This window comes from Schistocerca nitens, chromosome 11, assembly GCF_023898315.1.
Source record: "Schistocerca nitens isolate TAMUIC-IGC-003100 chromosome 11, iqSchNite1.1, whole genome shotgun sequence".
NCBI classification, from domain to species: domain Eukaryota; kingdom Metazoa; phylum Arthropoda; class Insecta; order Orthoptera; family Acrididae; genus Schistocerca; species Schistocerca nitens.
The window spans coordinates 105,816,156-105,834,592 of NC_064624.1; the positions used below are offsets into that span (position 1 = coordinate 105,816,156).

The following is an 18,437-nucleotide window of genomic DNA, read 5'->3' on the forward strand; positions in this document are numbered from 1 at the left end:
ATTCCGTTCAACTGCTCTTCCAAGTCCTTTGGTGTCTCTGACGTAATTACAATGCTATCAACAAACCTTAGTGTTTTTATTTCTTCTCCCTCAACTTTAATTCCTTCTTCAAATTTTTATTTGGTTTCCTTTACTGCTTGTTCAGTGTACAGATTGAATCACATGGGGTATCAAGCAAAATTTGTGACTGGATTGAGGATTTTATGATAGAAAGGACACAGCAAGTTGTCTTGGATGGAGAATCATCATCAAATGTAGAAGTAACTTCTGATGTGCACCAGGGAAGTGTGTGGGGATCATTTCTGTACCTGATGTATATTAATGGCCTAGCAAACAATATTAATAGTTACCTCATCTATAACCAGGCACTACTGAAAGACACAGCACAAATATTCAGTCCAATCTAGATAAGATTTGAAAGTGGTGCAAAAGGTTAGAAACTTGCTTTAAATTTTCAGGAATATAAAATTGTGCACATAGTGTCCTATGACTATAATATCAATGAGTCACAATTGGAAATGGTCAACTAATACAAATACATGGTAGTGCAGAAAATAACCCATGTAAGTATAAAGGGATGCAATGAAATTACAGAAATGAAGATCTGAAATGGACTTACCATTTATTTACAATTAAAAATACTGTGAAAAATAAATTTATAGAAGATGTTGAAAGTGAGTCTTTGCAACATCAGTACCCAGCTGTGTATGTCTAAGCATATTCAGATACATCTGGCATATAGTTCAGCTATCAGTGGTGGAAACCTCATGGCTGATGTCTTTCAGTCCCTGTATTATGTGTGGGTTTGTTTTATAGACCTTGCTGTTCAAGTGTCCTCACAGGAAAAAATCACGTTAGATCCAGTGAACACGGTGGCCATAAATATTTGCTGACAATTTGTTCCTCAGTGAAGATATCATGGACTTACTCCAGGAATACTTTAGACATGTGGTATGTTGCCCCCATCTTGCTGCAAGAAACAGTATTCTCTTTCATATTCAGTCATATGAGCACAAAATGTATCTAAAATGCAACCATGCTGAGGCTAGTGTCAAAAATGTCAGTCCAATGATGAGCATTCCTGTTACACTGCACCAAATGTGGGCTTTTTCATCATGGAATGACACAAACAGTTAGGGTTCTCCATTGCCCCATACCTCGTGTTCTGTGAATTCACAACACCAGAATGAAGCAGATGAAACCATGCTTCATTACTCATGACGTAATAGAAATTTTCTAACAAACCATGTGCAGTAATCTACATGTTTCTATCATCCTCCCATAATTGTTGCACAACAATCACATGATTTGGCTTCAAATTAAAAGACTTTTCAATATCCGCTGACAACTCCTACTTACATACACCTCTTGGGCCACTTTACGTGTTGACTTCTTTGGGCTCTGCGTAATTCTTCAGGGAATGTCAGCAGTAACTTCTGGTCTGTGAAACGAAGGAATTCTTTGTCATTTTACATTTTAAAGAGATCTGTAGGTGCACCAATTTTTGTACAGACTCTGTATTGTTGTCTTTGCTGGTTGTCTTCTGTCTAGATACTTGACCCCAAAAATTTCACTAGTTTTCATAATCGAACCTGCTTTCACATATGCTTCCACAATTTCAATTCTTTCTTCATCAAGACACTCATTTTGCAGACTGCAAAGAGAACCATCTAACTTCAGTGATGAAATAAACTGAAATGCTGACAGAAAAAATGCTAACAGGTGATTATTGCATGAAGCTGTCCATTGTTGTAGCTGTTTACTTTATTTCGGAAGTTGACATATTGCATTTGCATTCAAAGAGAAGGTGGACTACTTTTAACTGTGCCAACGGGTATCTTTTTGAAAGAGTTTATAGGGTTGTTGTTGTTGTTGTTGTTGTTGTTGTTGCAGACTTCAGTCCAGAGACTGGTTTGATGCAGCTCTTCATGCTGCTCTATCCTGTGCTAGCTTCTTCATCTCCGAGTAACTACTGTTACCTACATACTTCTGAATCTGCTTAGTGTATTCGTCCCTTGATCTCTCTCTACAGTTTTTACTCTCCGTGCTTCCTCCAATACTAAACTGGTGATCCCTTGATGCCTCAAAACATGTCCTACTAGCTGATCCCTTCTTCAAGTCAAGTTGTGCCAATGCTATTCAGTACCTCCTCATTAGTTACATGATCTACCCATCTAATCTTCAGCATTCTTCTGTAGCACCACATTTGAAAAGCTTCCATTCTCTTTTTGTCTAAACTATTTATTGTCCACGTTCCACTCCATACATGGCTACACTCCAAACAAATACTTTCAGAAAATGCTCAATGTTAAGAAGTTTCTCTTCTTCAGAAATGCCTTCCTTGCCATTGCCAGTCTACATTTTATATCCTCTCTACTTCCACCATCATCTGTTATTTTGCTCTCCAAACAGCAAATCTCATCTACTACCTTAAGTTTCTCATTTATTAATCTAATTCCCTCAGCATTACCCGATTTAATGTTACTACTTTCCATTATCCTCGTTTTATTTTTGTTGATGTTCATCTTACATCCTCCCTTCAAGACACTGTCCATTCCGTTCAACTGCTGCTCCAGGCCCCTTTTTGTCTTTGACAGAATTACAATGTCATCGGCAAACCTCCAAGCTTTATTCCTTTCCCTAGATTTTAATTCTCACTCAAGATTTTGCTTTTGTTTCCCTTACTGCTTGCTCAATATACAGATTGAATAACACTGGGAATAGGATACAACCCTGTCTCTCTCACTTCCCAACCACTGCTACCCTTTGATTCCTCTCGACTCTTATAACTGCCATCTAATTTCTGTTCAAATTTTAAATAGCTTTTCACTCCCTGTATTTTATCCCTGCCACCCTCAGAATTTGAAAGACAGTATTCCAGTCAACATTTTCAAACTTTCTCTAAGTCTACAAATGCTAGAAACATTGGTTTGCCTTTCCTTATTCTATCTTCTAAGGTAAGTTGTAGGGTCAGTATTGCCTTGTATGTGCCACATTTCTACAGAATCCACACTCATCTTCCCTGAGGTTGCCTTGTACCAGTTTTTCCATTTGTCTGTATAGAATTCATGTTAGTATTTTGCAGCCATGACTTATTAAATTGATAGTTTGGTAATTTTTACACCTGTTAACACCTGCTTTCTTTGGTATTGGAATTATTATATTCTTCTTGAAGTCTGAGGGTATTTCGCCTGTCACATACACTTTGCTCACCCAATGGTAGAGTTTTGTCATGGCTGGCTCTCCAAAGGCTATCAGTAACTCTAATGGAATGTTGTCTAACCATACAGTAAAGCTGCATGCCCTTGGGAAAAATTATGGCTGTAGTTTCCCCTTGCTTTCAGCCATTCATAATAGTAGCACAGCCAGGCCATTTTGGTTAATGTTACAAGGCCAGTTTAGTCAATCATCCAAGCTGTTGCCTTACAACTACTGAAAGGGCTGCTGCCCCTCCTCAGGAACCACAAGTTTGTCTGGTCTTTCAACAAATACCCTTCAACTGTGGTTGCACCTATGGTACATCTATCTGTATCACTGAGGCTCACAAGACTCCCCACCAACGGCAAGGTCCATGGTTCATGGGGGGGAGGGGGGTTGATAGGGATATGAAATGGAAAAATCATACAGGCTCAGTCAAAAGTAAAGGACGTGGCAGACAGCTGTTCATTGGTATAATACTAAGGAAATCCATGACTCTACAAAGGGAACTGCACACAAAATATTAATGTGACCCATGCTAAAATAAAATAATAAGTGTGTGGCATCTGTACCAAATAGAGTTAACAGGTATCTGGAATGGGTACAAAGAAGGCAACATGAATGATCACAGGTTTCTTTGACCCATGGGAGAGTGTCTTGAATATGCTGAAATAACTGAACTGTCAGAAATTTGAGGATAGATGCAGACTATCTTGTGAAAACCAACTTATAATGGTTTTAGAACCAGCTTTAAGAGTTTTGCACATAGGAATATATTACATCTCCATTTGAATCACTCCCACAAGGATCGTGAACACAATATTACACTAATGACAGCATGCATATAGACATTTAAACTGTCTTGCTTCCTGCTCTCCATATATGGGTGGAAAAACTGCAGTGGTCTGCAAAGTATAGGTGTAGATTTAGAATCTGCTTCCCATACCATTTATATAACTGTGGGAAATGTAGCAGATGTTTTCCTAATTTGTCTGTTCTTCTAGTACGACTTTGGCATGAACTTATTTTTTATCACATTCAATAAAAATTTTCTGGGTTTGTGACCACATTGTCAATACATATAAACTACTGGCATTTTGGTCCCTCTTGCAAGTGACCTTCTTCAGTGTGTTTTGTTTACTGCTGAATGAGAAAACTTTGTATCTTATATACGTGCTGACATGGCTGAGTCTAATTCTGATAGGCTGTTAAGGATGAAGGGAGGGATATTAGAAGCCTTTGTTGGTGTTTTTATTATTTCTTTTCATTGGTTGAAACGCAAGGTTTTGATTGGTGTTTGCATTACTGCTTGTGATTGGTGGAAATTGGCGAATGGAAAACTACATGCCAGCTGTGATGTGGAGTTATTTTCCTGCTTTCAAGTGCCAGCCAAGGTGCATCAGTAATCTATGCACCTGTGGCCGCTGCTGTCTCACACATGCCTGTATGTGTTGCTTCACTTCAGCTATCGTCCTGTAGCGCTGTTATTGCAGGCAGCCAAGATGTTGGAAGTTGGTACCCATCCTCTCTGTTAACATTGGCCAGTTGCTCGGCTATTTCTATTGCCTCTCTAATCTTCCTTCTGAAACTAAGAGGCTGTTTCACCAGTATGCATGCTTCACCAAAATCAATCTGTTTGCTGCACTCATCTTGGTGATCTGCCACTGCTGACTTGGTGTGCTATCTTAGTTGGATATATGTTTTGTGTTCAGATATCCATGTGCTGAATAGTAGCCCCGTATCATATACATACACTAATCCACATTTGCACCTGATTTCATAGACTCTAGCAGCATTTAGTTGTCAACTGTATCTTTTGTTGTGCGAAGACCATCTTCTATTCTGTTGCTGCTTCACAAAATCAGCTTGATGCCTGCTCGGTAGAGAATTTTGCCCACCTGTTCAGTGACACCTTGAACATATGGTAATAGAGCGATGTTTTGTACTTCCTTTTGCTATCCCCTATTGCCTTCATTCTAGTTGCCATAGTTTTATCTGTTACATTCATTCCATAACCGTGGCACAAAAATGGACTTGAGGTTTTGTAGATCACCCTGTAGATGTTCCTTATCGGTGATCCTGTGAGCCCTCTTGGTTAAAGTGTGCAGGGCAGATTTCTTCTGCGTAGGGTGATGACGGGAGGAGGCATGCAAGTACTTGTCAGTACTGGTTGGCTTCCAACATACTCTATGGCCCAGTTTACCATCAGGTTTTCTGTAAACTTTCATGTCAAGGAAAGGCAGCATCCCATTCTTTCCTTTCTCCATAGTGAATTGGATTCTGCTGTGCTGCTGGTTGAGGTGTCAGTGGAAACTTTGTAACTCTTCTTCTCTGTGTGCCCAGATAACAAAAGTATCATCAACATATTGAAGCCAACATTCTGGGCATAATGGTATGGACTGGAGCGCTGATTCTTCAAATGCTTCCATAAAGATGTCTGCTGCAATAGGTGAGAGAGGGGAGCCCATAGCTACACCATCTGTCTGTTCATAAAATTCCACTTTCCACCTGAAATAGATGGTCACTAAACAGTGGTGCACTAGATCACAGATACCAAGTGCCATACGTTCCTCTAAGATGTTCATGGTGTCTTGTACCGGTAGAGTCATGAATAAAGACTTCATGCCAAAGCTACCGTCAGGTCTGTGCCTGAGATACACTTTACTTCTAAAGGTACCACAAAATGAGTGGAGTCCTTAACATATGAATTTGTGTGACCCACCAAATGTAGGAGCTTTGGAGCCAGTTCCTTTGCTATACTGTACATCAATGAATTAATGTTACTCACAAAGGAAAGGCCTCTTTATGGACCTTTGTTACACCGTTTATTCTTGGTGCCTGTGGAACATGTGGAATGAGTCTTCTGGCTGTGTTGAAATTCATTCTAGTTTGCTTAAGCAACACTTGCATCGATTGATTATCTTGGCCATCAGATCTCTCTTAAGTTTCTTATAAATGATGGTTCAAATGGCTCTGAGCACTATGAGACTTAACTTCTGAGGTCATCAGTCCCCTAGAACTTAGAACTACTTAAACCTAACTAATCTAAGGACATCACACACATCCATGCCCGAAGCAGGATTCAAACCTGCGACCGTAGCGGTCGCGCAGTTCCAGACTGTGGCGCTTAGAACCGCTCAGCCACTTCGGCCGGCTCTTATAAATGAGTTCATTGAGAAGATCCTCCATTCTTTTGTTATAATCCTCCATGTCCAACACAACGATTGCATTTCCCTTGTCTGCTCATGTTATTACTAAATGAGAGCTATTCATCAGTTCTGCGACAGCATGACATTCCTCCTTTTTTTTTTTTTTTTTTTTGGGGGGGGGGGGGAGGGGGGTGGCGGCTTTGCTTGAGTCAGAACCCGTACTGTTTCTTGTCTAATCCTGTCTGCCTCAGCTTTTGGTAGATGATGAATTGAAGCTTCAACAGATTCAATACTGTCTTCTTTTGGGACTCGTTTTTGTGTGACTGTGAAAGTCATCCCTTTAGCCAGAATTTGTGTGGCAGAATTGCTTAAGATGTGGCTGGAAAGGCTAACCATCATCTATTGAGTGTCCAGCATCAGTCCTTTCTCAGTGGTTTTCTGCTGCCATTTGTCGAACTTTCTCATCTGATGGATGGCAGTACTATTGCCTGTGCTTGTTGAAAGGTTAACATGTCAACCTACTCCCAGTCATCCATGTCCAGCTTTCCAGCAAGGAAAAGGTGCAGTTGACAAAGTTTCCAGTTGTTTGTGTCGAGACTTACTCGAATATGGCAGATCCTTTCCTGTAACAAAGCTCTGCTGGCTTGTAACAGTTATTCTTCACTTTGTTCACGGAACTGAAGAACAGCTCTCATTTAGTAATAACACAAGCAGACAAGGGAAATGCAACCATTGTGTTGGACATGGACAATTATAACAAACAAATGGAGGATCTTCTGAGTGAACCCATTTTTAAGAAACTTAAGGGAGACCCAATGGCCAAGATAATCAAATCAATGCAAGCACTGCTAAAGCAAACTAGAATGAATTTCTTTGACATGGTCAGAAGACTCAGCCCACAAGTTCCACTGGCACCAAGAATATATGGTGTACCGAAGGTCCATAAAGAGGCTTTTCCTTTACAACTGCTTGTGAGTACCATTAATTCACCAATGTACAGCCTAGCGAAGGAACTGGTTCCAAAGCTCTGACATTTGGTGGACCACACAAATTTGTATGTTAAGGACTCCACCCGTTTTGTGGAACCTTTAGAAGAAAAAGTATATCTCAGCCACAGACCTGATGGTTAGCGTCAACATGAAGTCTTTATTCACAAATGTTCCAGTACAAGACACCATTAACATCTTAGAGGAATGCATGGCACCTGATATCTGTGACCTAGTGCACCACTGTTTAACGACCACCAATTTCAGGTGGAAAGGGGAATTTTATGAACAGACAGACGGTGTAGCTATGGGCTCCCCTCTCTCGCCTATTGCAGCAGACATCTTTATGGAAGCATTTGAAGAACCAGCACTCCAGTCCGCACCATTATGCCCAGAATGTTGGCTCCAACATGTTTACAGTATTTTCATTATCTGGTCACATGGAGGGGAAGAGTTATGAAGTTTCTAGCAGCACCTCAACCAGCAGCACACTTTAACCAAGAGGGCTCACAGGATCAGCAATGAGGAACATGTAAAGGGTGAACTACAAAACCTCAAGTCTATTTTTTGTGTTAATAGTTATGGAATGAAAGTAATAGATAAAACTATGGCAACAAAGAATGAAGGCAGTAGAGGATAGCAAAAGGAAGCACAAAATGTTGCTCTATTACCATATGTTTAAGGTGTCACTGAACAGGTGGGAAAAATTCTCCACCAAGCAGGCATGAAGCTGATTTTTTGAAGCAACAACAGAATAGAAGATGGTCTTCACACAACGGAAGATACAGTTGGCAAACTACATGCTGCTGGATTCTACGAAATCAGATGTGAATGTGGATTAGTGTATGCAGGCGAGACAGGATATCTGAACACGAAAGATACAGGGTGTCCAGAAAAGGACTCCCTGATTTCAAAATTAAATATCTCGAAAACAAAGATTGATAGAGGAATGCAGTAAATGGTATGTTTATTGTGAAAGCTGTAAGAAGTTTATACAGCAGTTTGAAATAATTGTTACAAAAGCTGCTAACAGATGGTGCTGTATGCTGTACAGCTCATATCAGCATACATAAGTTAAATAATTGTATGAAAACAATCTTTGCAAACAATCACATCACAATGTTTTCAAAATGTTCACCATTGGCACTACAGAGGTGGCGCAAACGAAGAATGAAATTCACCATCACATTTCATAGTGTCTCAACCGAAATGGATTCACATGCCACAGAGATTGCCGATTCAAGCTCATCCAGCATGGCGGGATGCTTTGGGTAGACCATGTCTTTCACTGTGCCCCACGAAAAAAACTCACAGGGAGTCAAATCTGGCGAATACGAAGGCCAATCCATGCCTGCACCAGTAAATTTGGGATATTCCAAAGCAATGACTCGATTCCTGAAGTATTCCTCAAGAAAGCAAAACACTTGTTCAGTCCAATGTGGTCGGGCTCCATCTTGCATAAACCATTCAGTACCTGGTCGATCCTCTAACGCTTGCTGTGTGGCGACAAATTGTTCCAAAATTGCAATGTAATGTGCACCAGTGACCGTTTCTCAAATGAAAAAAGTGCCAATAATGCCTCTGCTGCATACTGCAGCCCACACAGTAACTTTAGGAGAATAGAGGGGTTCCGCTTCACACCAATATGGCTTTTCAGAACCCCAAAATCGCCAGTTCTGCTTATTCACATATCCATTCAGGTGGAAGTGTGCTTCATCTGTAAACCAGATGCAGCCAACATCAAATCCTTTACTATCAATCATTGTCAGCATCTGATTAGCGAAGGCAACCCTTTGTTGCACAGCTTGTACGGGTATGGCCTGGTGTGTTTGAATTTTGAATGGAAACATGCATAGGCTCTTTCTCAGTATTTTCTGTGTGCTGAAACGCTTCAAACCATTCTCAGATGCAGTTCTACGGATGGATGACATTGGATTTCACTGAATAATTCCAGAAACTGTGGTGATATTTTCAGGGATAACTGCAGTTTGCTTGCGGCCAACATACCCCACTAGATCATCAGTTACACTGCCTGTTCGTTGAAATTTTGCGAAGAGCGTACGAATGGTTTTCGCATCGGGTCCTTTTGGAACATTAAATCGTGCTTGAAAACTTCGCCTTGTTGCTGTAGGACTCTCTTCTAACCTGTGGTACTCTAGCACCAGAAAAATGCATTGTTCAATGGAGTACATGGTTTTAATCTCTTCCTTCGGTACGCTAACCTCCTTTCACGTTTCAATAGTGGAACTGATCGCTTTGGGCTTCGGATCAGTATTTATACTAGGCATTACATATGGCGATTACAGTGCCATCTGTTAGCAGCTTTTGTAACTATTATTTCAAACTGCTGTATAAACTTCTTACAGCTTTCACAATAAACATACCATTTAATGCATTCCTCTATCGATCTTTGTTTTTGAGATATTTAATTTTGAAATTAGGGAGTCCTTTTCTGGACACCCTGTATATCCGACTAAGACAGCACACCAACTCAGCAGTGGCAGATCACCAGGATGAGTGCAGCAAACAGATTGATTTTGGTGAAGCATGCGTACTGGCGAAACAGCCTCTTACTTTCAGAAGGGACTGATGACCTCAGATGTTAAGTCCCATAGTGCTTAGAACCATTTGAACCAACTTTCAGAAGGAAGATTAGAGAGGCAATAGAAATAGCCAAGTGACCATCCAACATGAACAGAAAGGAGGGGTACTGACTTCCAACGTCTCCTTGCCAGTAATAACAGTGCTACGGGACGATAGCTCATGTGAAGAAACACATACAGGCACACGTGAGACTGCAGCAACCCCAGGTACGTAGAGTACTGGCACGCCTCAGCTGATCCTAAACAGCAGGGAAACAATGCCACATCACAGCTGCCACCTAGTTTTCCATTCGCTAATTTCCACAAATCACATGCAGTAATGCAAACACCAATCAAAATGTTGGGTTTCCAACAATGAAAAGAAATAATAAAAACACCAATAAAGACGTCTAACATCCCTCCCCTTCATCCTTAACAGCCTATCAGAATTAGACAACAGCCAGATCTGCAGGTACATAATAAACATAGTTTTCTCATTCAGCAGAAAACAAAACACACTGAAGAAGGTCGCTTGCCACAGGGACTGAAACGTTGGTAGTTTTACATATATTGACAATGTGGTCACAAACCCAGAAAAATTTTATTGAGCATGACAATGGCCACGGAAGCCTATGCTTATATTTATATCTTATTCTCTCTCTTTCCTAGCATTTCTTCAACTGTACAGAGTCTGCAATTCTCACTCTTTGGCAAATTTATTTTTTTTAAGCCATTGGTTTGAAGCCCCTCCTGTCACTATAGTCACTTGTGGACCTCAGGGAGGGAATACTAGTGCACCATCTATCTGTGAATAACATAAACTATGTTGTGTGTACTATCATATTTTCTGTCATAGACTGATGCAGAATTTAACTTTTGTCTCCTTTTTTTATAGTACTTCATCATTTTCTGTGGGTTTTTTTTTTTTTTTTTTTGTTGGTCTGAAGGCGGGTTATCGTGCAGTAGCACTGTCAATTCATGTATCCTTCATGATCATTACTCTCAGACTGCATCTGCAAGATGTCTCAGTTGTTGACAACAAATGTCAGCAGTGATAAATACACTTCAGGGAAGCAATTTATAGTACACTACACCGTCATTGTGCTCCGTGCTACTCTACCTGTGCAAGGTGCTTTGAATCTTCATAAATACCATAACTTACATCCATTAAAATCTGTTTACTGTATTCATGCCTTAGTCTCCCTCCAGAATTTTTGCCTCCCCACACTTCCTTCCACTAAGAAATTGAGGATTCCTGGATGCTTCAGGGTGTGCCTTATCAGCCAATTTCCTCTTTTAATCAGGTTGTGCCTTAGAATTCTTTCTTCCCTGGTTTGATTTGGTACCACCTCATAAGTTATTCAATCTACCTATCTCACTCCAACATTCTTTCATAGCACCACATTTCAAACACTTCTGTTCTCTTCTTGTTTTGACTGCTTATCATCCATGTTTCACTTCCGTGCAAGGCTACATTCCAGACAAATACTTTCAGAAAAGACTTCAAAATCCTTAAATTCATGTTATTTGTTAACAAATTCCTCTTTTTCAGCTATCCTTCTATTGCTATTGCCAGTCTGCATGTTATATCGTCTCTTCTTCAGCCGCCATCAGTTATTTTACTGCCCAAACAGCAAAACTCATTCGCTGCTATTAGTTTCTCATTTCCCAATATAATTCCCTTTGCATTACCTGAATTATTAAGTTGATGCATAAGTTCATAGCATTTTTCCAGAAGTTTATTAAACACCACAGATGCACATAACAGAAACTTTAGTCATCAATCTTATATTATCCTTCACTATTTACAACAGTCTGCCAATGCTGGGGTAACTTTACAGTTTTGCGACTGTGGAAATCATGTGGTTTTGAGGCAAAGAACTCACCAAGTCATGTTTGGACCACATTTTCATCTGGAAAAAGAAGTACCCTGAAGGTTGTTTGGAAGAGAGTGGAAAAGGTGACAGTCTGAGGGTACAAGATCAGGTGAATAAAGTGACTGCAGAATGACTTCCCAGCCCAATTCTTGTACAGTGTTTTTTGTCAATATAGCAGAATGCTGGTAGTCGTTATCATGGAGTAGCACCATCACTTCACTCTGTCTGACCAACTCCTGTATAGTGATTTTTTGTCAGTGTAGCAGAATGCAGGCAGTCATTATCAAGGAGTAGCAGTCTTCATGATAATCATTCTTGGATTGCACCAGCAAGTTGTCTCAGTTGTTGACAACAAATGTCAGCAGAGATGGTTATACCTCAGGGAAGTAATTTGTAGTACATGACACTGTTGCTGTTCCACCAGATGCATAACATTGTATTTTATGGATGTGCACAGGTCTTTGTATTGGGAGTATCTGTTTTGTTTTGGGCTCAACTATTCCTTTCTTTTCCTTATGTTAGGATAAAGATACCATTCCTCATCACTAGTAACGATACAGGAGAGAAATGATTGCTATTGCTCATGAGCAAATTGATAATAAGCAAGCAGAGATGCACTTATGGACACCTGCTGATTTTTGTGATTTTGGCTTAGAGCATGCATTACACATACATCCAATTTTTGAATCTTCCACATAGTATATAAATGTTGCACGATGGTGGAATGATCACATTCATCATATCTGCCAGTTCTTGAGCACACTGTCATAGAGCATTGTAGATTAATGCATTTCAATGACCTTCAAGCCATGAAGGCCTTCTTGAAAGTGGAGAGTTACTACTGTCAGAACAGTCCTGTTTAAAATGCGAAAACCATTTTGTTGCCATGCTCTGTCCAATGGCATTATCCCCATACATGGCGCAGATGTTTCTGGGTGCCTCAATTGCTGTCACCCCTCCTTTGTACTCCAACAGAAGAATACTTTTGAAATGTTCCAGTTTTTTTCCACTTGGCACTTAATTTTCCAGTGTCCACATCTCCATTCAATATTTCAAAAATCAAATGGCTCGGAGCACTATGGGACTCAACTGCTGTGGTTATCAGTCCCCTAGAACTTAGAACTACTTAAACCTAACTAACCTAAGGACATCACACACATCCATGCCCGAGGCAGGATTCGAACCTGCGACCGCAGCAGTCGCACGGTTCCGGACTGCGCGCCTAGAACCGCGAGACCACCGCGGCCGGCCCATTCACTATTTCCAAATGATTAAAAGTAAACTCAAATAGCAACAGCAAACTATAAATAAGAATGGTAATTGATAAATAAACCCATAGCAGCTGGAATACTAACATGCACAAAAAAATATATCTATGAACTTATGCACCACCCTAATACTTTGTATACACTCCATTACCATTGTTTTACTGTTGTTGATGTTCATCTCATAATCTGTTTCAAGGGACTATCTGTTCCATTTAATGTTTCTTCCAAAGCCCTTGCTGTCACTGACAGAAGTACAGTGTTGTTGACATTTATTTATTTGAGATACATATTCCATAGATCCAGTATGGTGTGATTACGCATGGATGTGGGACGAGTCAAAGCAGATACAATACAGATATCATGCAATAAATACTGGTATATTACACATGATAGCTGAATGATTCAAAACTGGCACAATACAATAATATAGTAGAGATAATGAACAATACAATAGTGATAAGAAAACAATGCAGATACAGTGCCAAAGGAAATAATCTGAATTACTACTCAAATTATTTATCTCTGCTGAAGAATTCATCTAAAGAGTAGAAACATTTTTCCAGTAGGAAAAATGTTTTTTTTTATTTATTTTTATTTTTATTTTTATTTTTTTATAGCGTTTTATTTTCTTTTAGACACTTTATATTACTCCCGAGTGCATTTTGTACCAGAGAGATTTTTCCGTTCACAGTGCGTATCACCTTTCTGTCTTGTGTTATAATAATGGTATGCCTCATTTGTTTCATATTCAGAGGAACTGAGAAGTGTGAAAGCCATGAGTGAGAGGAGATATTGCGAGGTAGTGATTAATATACTTAACTGTAACTTTTTATTTCCTTTCCATGACCTGAAATTCCCGTTCCAAATTTCTTGTTGGTTCCTGTTACTGATTGCTCAGTGTATAGATTGAATAACATTGGTGATAGGCTACAACTTGGTCTCACTCCCTTCTCAACTACTATTTCTTTTTCATAGTCCTCAACTATTATAACTATGGTTGGAAATAACCTTTTGCTCTCCGTATGTTCTGCCTTCAGAATTTCAAAGAGTGTAGTCCTGTCAACATTGTTAATATCGTTCTCTAAATCTACAAATCAATAAGCATAGATTTGCCTTTCTTCAACCTACTTTCAAGAATAAATTGTAGGATCAGTATTGCCATGTGTGTTCCTACTTTTCTCTGGAACCCAAACTGATTGTCCCAATGATCAACTTCTAGAAGTTCATCCATTCTTCTGTAAGTAATTCATGTCAAATATTTTGCAACCATGGCCCATTAAACTGATTGTTTGGTAGTATTAACACCTATCAGAACCTGCCTTCTTTGGAATCAGAATTGTTACATTCTTCCTTAAATCTGAGGGTATTTTCTGTAGAGTAATATTGCAAAATACTCGTAGTTGTTACTTCTCAAGGTTTGCCATGGTCCACATTTCTCTTCCATACAATACTGTACTCCATGTTCACTTTCAGGGATTTGTTCCTCAGTTCTGTATCAGTATTTGACACCAAGATGGCTCATATTTAGAAAACTTCTTTTCCTCTCTGCTTCTGATATTCTGATACCTCCTTTGCTCAATCCCTTCTATGTAACCTTTATTCCTATATGTGAGAATTCTTTTTATATCTGCTAATGTTTCATTTCAGTGTTACTCAAGTACCTATTTGTTTTCTACCACTTACGAGGTGTGGCTAGAAAAAAACCGGACTAGTACTGGTGAAACAATAAAACGAATGCAATAAGGCTGAAAGTCACGTGGCCTGTCACGTGACTCTCGCTCCGCCTACTGCTCGAGTTTCATCTGCCTCCTGCACTCAGTCTGCCTGTGGCGTCTGTTTTAAGTAGTTGACGTTTTGTCTGTGCGTCGGAAAATGTTGAGTGTACAGAAAGAACAGCGTGTTAACATCAAATTTTGTTTCAAACTAGGAAAATCTGCAAGTGAAACGTTTGTAATGTTACAACAAGTGTACGGCGATGATTGTTTATCGCGAACACAAGTGTTTGAGTGGTTTAAACGATTTAAAGATGGCCACGAAGACACCAGTGATGACACTCGCACTGGCAGACCATTGTCAGCAAAAACTGATGCAAACATTGACAAAATCGGTAAACTTGTTCGACACTTTCCTTGTCAACTCCTGTTAACTCAGACACTGCTCTGATTGTTAAACGGTGATCTTGTCGAACAAGTTTACCGATTTTGTCAATGTTTGCATCAGTTTTTGCTGACAATGGTCTGCCAGTGCGAGTGTCATCACTGGTGTCTTCGCGGCCATCTTTAAATCGTTTAAACCACTCAAACACTTGTGTTCGCGATAAACAATCATCGCCGTACACTTGTTGTAACATTACAAACGTTTCACTTGCAGATTTTCCTAGTTTGAAACAAAATTTGATGTTAATACGCTGTTCTTTCTGTACACTCAACATTTTCCGACGCACAGACAAAACGTCAACTACTTAAAACAGACGCCACGGTCAGACTGAGTGCAGGAGGCAGATGAAACTCGAGCAGTAGGCAGAGCGAGAGTCACGTGACAGGCCACGCGACTTTCAGCCTTATTGCATTCGTTTTATTGTTTCACCAGTACTAGTCCGGTTTTTTTCTAGCCACACCTCGTATGTCACCTACATTTTACTGAGTTTGGCACCTTTCTTGACTGTGTTACTATTCTTCATTTACAAATGTGGTAAGGAAAGTTCTGGTAGAATGTAAATAATTTAGGCATAAAGGAGACTTCTCACTGAATAGTAGAAGTGTTGAGTCACAAACAGGCAGACAAAAAAAGATTGAAAACTTTGTTAGCTTTCAGGTAAATCGCTCAATGAGCTTGAGTACACACACACACACACACACACACACACACACACACACACACACACACACACTTGTGCAGCTACATTGCATGAGAGACATATGTGCTTCTACTTAATGGCCAGTGGTCCCCTTCATTCTTCATTTATTTAATAATTTTACTGAATTACCACTGCTTTCTGTCTTTGAGAGTATGAGCCACAGGAAATCACAATAGGAGTGGTAAACTATGATCTTTAAATTCCCAGGATGAATTTCTCTTAGAAAAATTATTTCATATCACCTTAGTCAAAACAGGTGCATCATCTTTCTATGAAAAGTTGTAAATACGATCTCTTTGAATTACCATCTTGTAAAATATAAAATTCATTCACTTTTATGTAAATTTCTCTAGGTTTGACTTCACCTTTGGAACAATTTTATCACATAAATAAATGTCATCTGTGAAAACAATATACTTTGGTAACCAATCCTTTTCTCTGAATAAACTGTACTGCATCACAACTTAACTTTCATTACAATCAATAGCTTACACCAGCTTTAATACCACACAAAGACTGATCTGTATCATTTGACTGATAGGCAAACACTGACTTTCTCTTTACATTACGTTACAGAATTGGTTTGTGATGAACAGATATTATTTGATTTTCACTGCTTACAATAAATGACATAGGATATCATGGTGAAGCAATTGGCCTTTTCTTGAAGTCACTTCCTGCATAGTAAAAGATCATGTTGCACAGCTGTGAGTAAATTTCCTTCAAATGAATAATATCTTCATAATTCTCATTAATTGCACATGAAACCCAGAACAGTACTATCAGTGTAAATACACTACATTATTAAAATCTGAACTTCTACCTGTTGTTGCTCAGGCAGTAAAGTCTGCAGTGCTACCAGCAGTAATTTGTAACACTACAAGATTATTTTACTTAGCTCACCTTACTGCCTTCATAACCCATATACATACTTTTCTTTAATATTCAAACTGCTGCAACAGAATGGACTGTGAATTTAGTTGTGCAACATTAGCATATTGCACATGTCTAAATACACTTTTGGCAGTATAATTTTACTTAGTGTAGAGAGAGAATGGTGTTGTTTGAGCAGTGGTGAAAGTGGAAAGGGGGGAGGGAGAGAGAGAGAGAGAGAGAGAGAGAGAGAGAGAACTGAGGATGTGAATTTCATAAATTATAATTGTATATTTAAGTGTCTATGATGATGTCTCCTTCACTCCCTGTTCTATACTTATCTTAATTTTTTGTCCCTCCTTATGAATTGACTCTCCCGATCAAGGAATTATTTTCCTGGTATGGAAAACACGAGACTAAAGGTTTACATCTTTTCTTGTGTGTGTAACAGCAAGCCCTCCTGTGCTTACATGTATATCAGCAATTGATTGCTTACATGTATATCAGCAATTGATGACTAAGGTCCATAGTTCTGCCTAGTGTGTTCAGTTTTATTTTATTTGTGTATATTTATATCCACATGATCTAAACCCTGCCCCACCCTTTCTCCTCTTCTACTCCTCCTTCAACAACACCATTGACCAGTATAACTAATGTTAATTTTTTTAAGGTTCCAGAAGCCATACAGCAATGTCAACAGGCAGGGATCACAGTCCGTATGATAACAGGTGACAATATACACACTGCGAGAGCCATAGCAATGAAGTGTGGCATCATTCATCCTGACAGTACATATCTCGTCATGGAAGGGAGTGAATTTGACAGACGAATAAGGGACAGCAGTGGAAAAGTAAGTACTTGTATAAAGATGGATACTAAGACAATCACAGCTCTCAACTTATGAAAGGTAAACTAGCATTTATACATTCAATGGACATATAATAAAATTTTTAGATGTTAGTATATCGCCAGCTGAGATTTTCTATCTTTTGTTTGTAGAGCCTTTAAAGTATCAAACACCTGATTATATTAGCTATTATGTTTTTGAGAAATAAATGTTCATAACTGTGGGCCTTACCACGATGCAGTGGCTTGGATGTCTCAGCAATACAGCAACAGATGTACTGTAGATGTGACCACAGTGGAGAGGTATCTGTGGAGATGGCAAGAAAAATCTGTAGTTTCTGAAGAGGAGTGGCAGCCTCTTGAGTAGTTACAGGGGCAACGGTCAGGATGGTTGACATACTTGGTTGCATAACATTAGCCAACATGACCTCTTTATGCTGGTACTACAAACAGCTGAAAACAAGGGGACACTGCAGTCATTTTTCCTGAGGGTGTGCAGCTCTACTGTATGGCTTAATGATGACCACATGCTCTTGGGTAAAATATTCGGGGGGGGGGGGGGTAAAATACCCCTGCGTTGACATCTTCATGTGATGACTACTCAGGAAAATGTCATCTGGAGAAACAAATATGTAATTCTATGGGTTGGTGTATGGAATGTTAGATCGCTTAACCAGTTTGGTTGGGTTAGAGAATTAGGATGGGAAATTAATAGGTTGAAATTAGATATAGTGGGAATTACTGAAGTCTGGAGACAGGTAGAACAGGACTCTTGATCTGGCCAGTACAGGATAATCAAAA

The 18,437-nt window shown here is 39.4% G+C and overlaps 1 protein-coding gene across 1 annotated transcript in view; it reads left to right on the top strand.

The window, feature by feature from the left end:
• The window catches only part of LOC126213343 (plasma membrane calcium-transporting ATPase 3-like), a 548,976-nt gene that overhangs the window by 329,111 nt on the left and 201,428 nt on the right, over positions 1-18,437 (top strand). Inside the window, exon 15 of the mRNA XM_049941041.1 lies at positions 17,461-17,640. Within this exon, the coding sequence (XP_049796998.1) occupies positions 17,461-17,640 (180 nt within the window). The remainder of the gene's footprint in view (positions 1-17,460; positions 17,641-18,437) is intronic.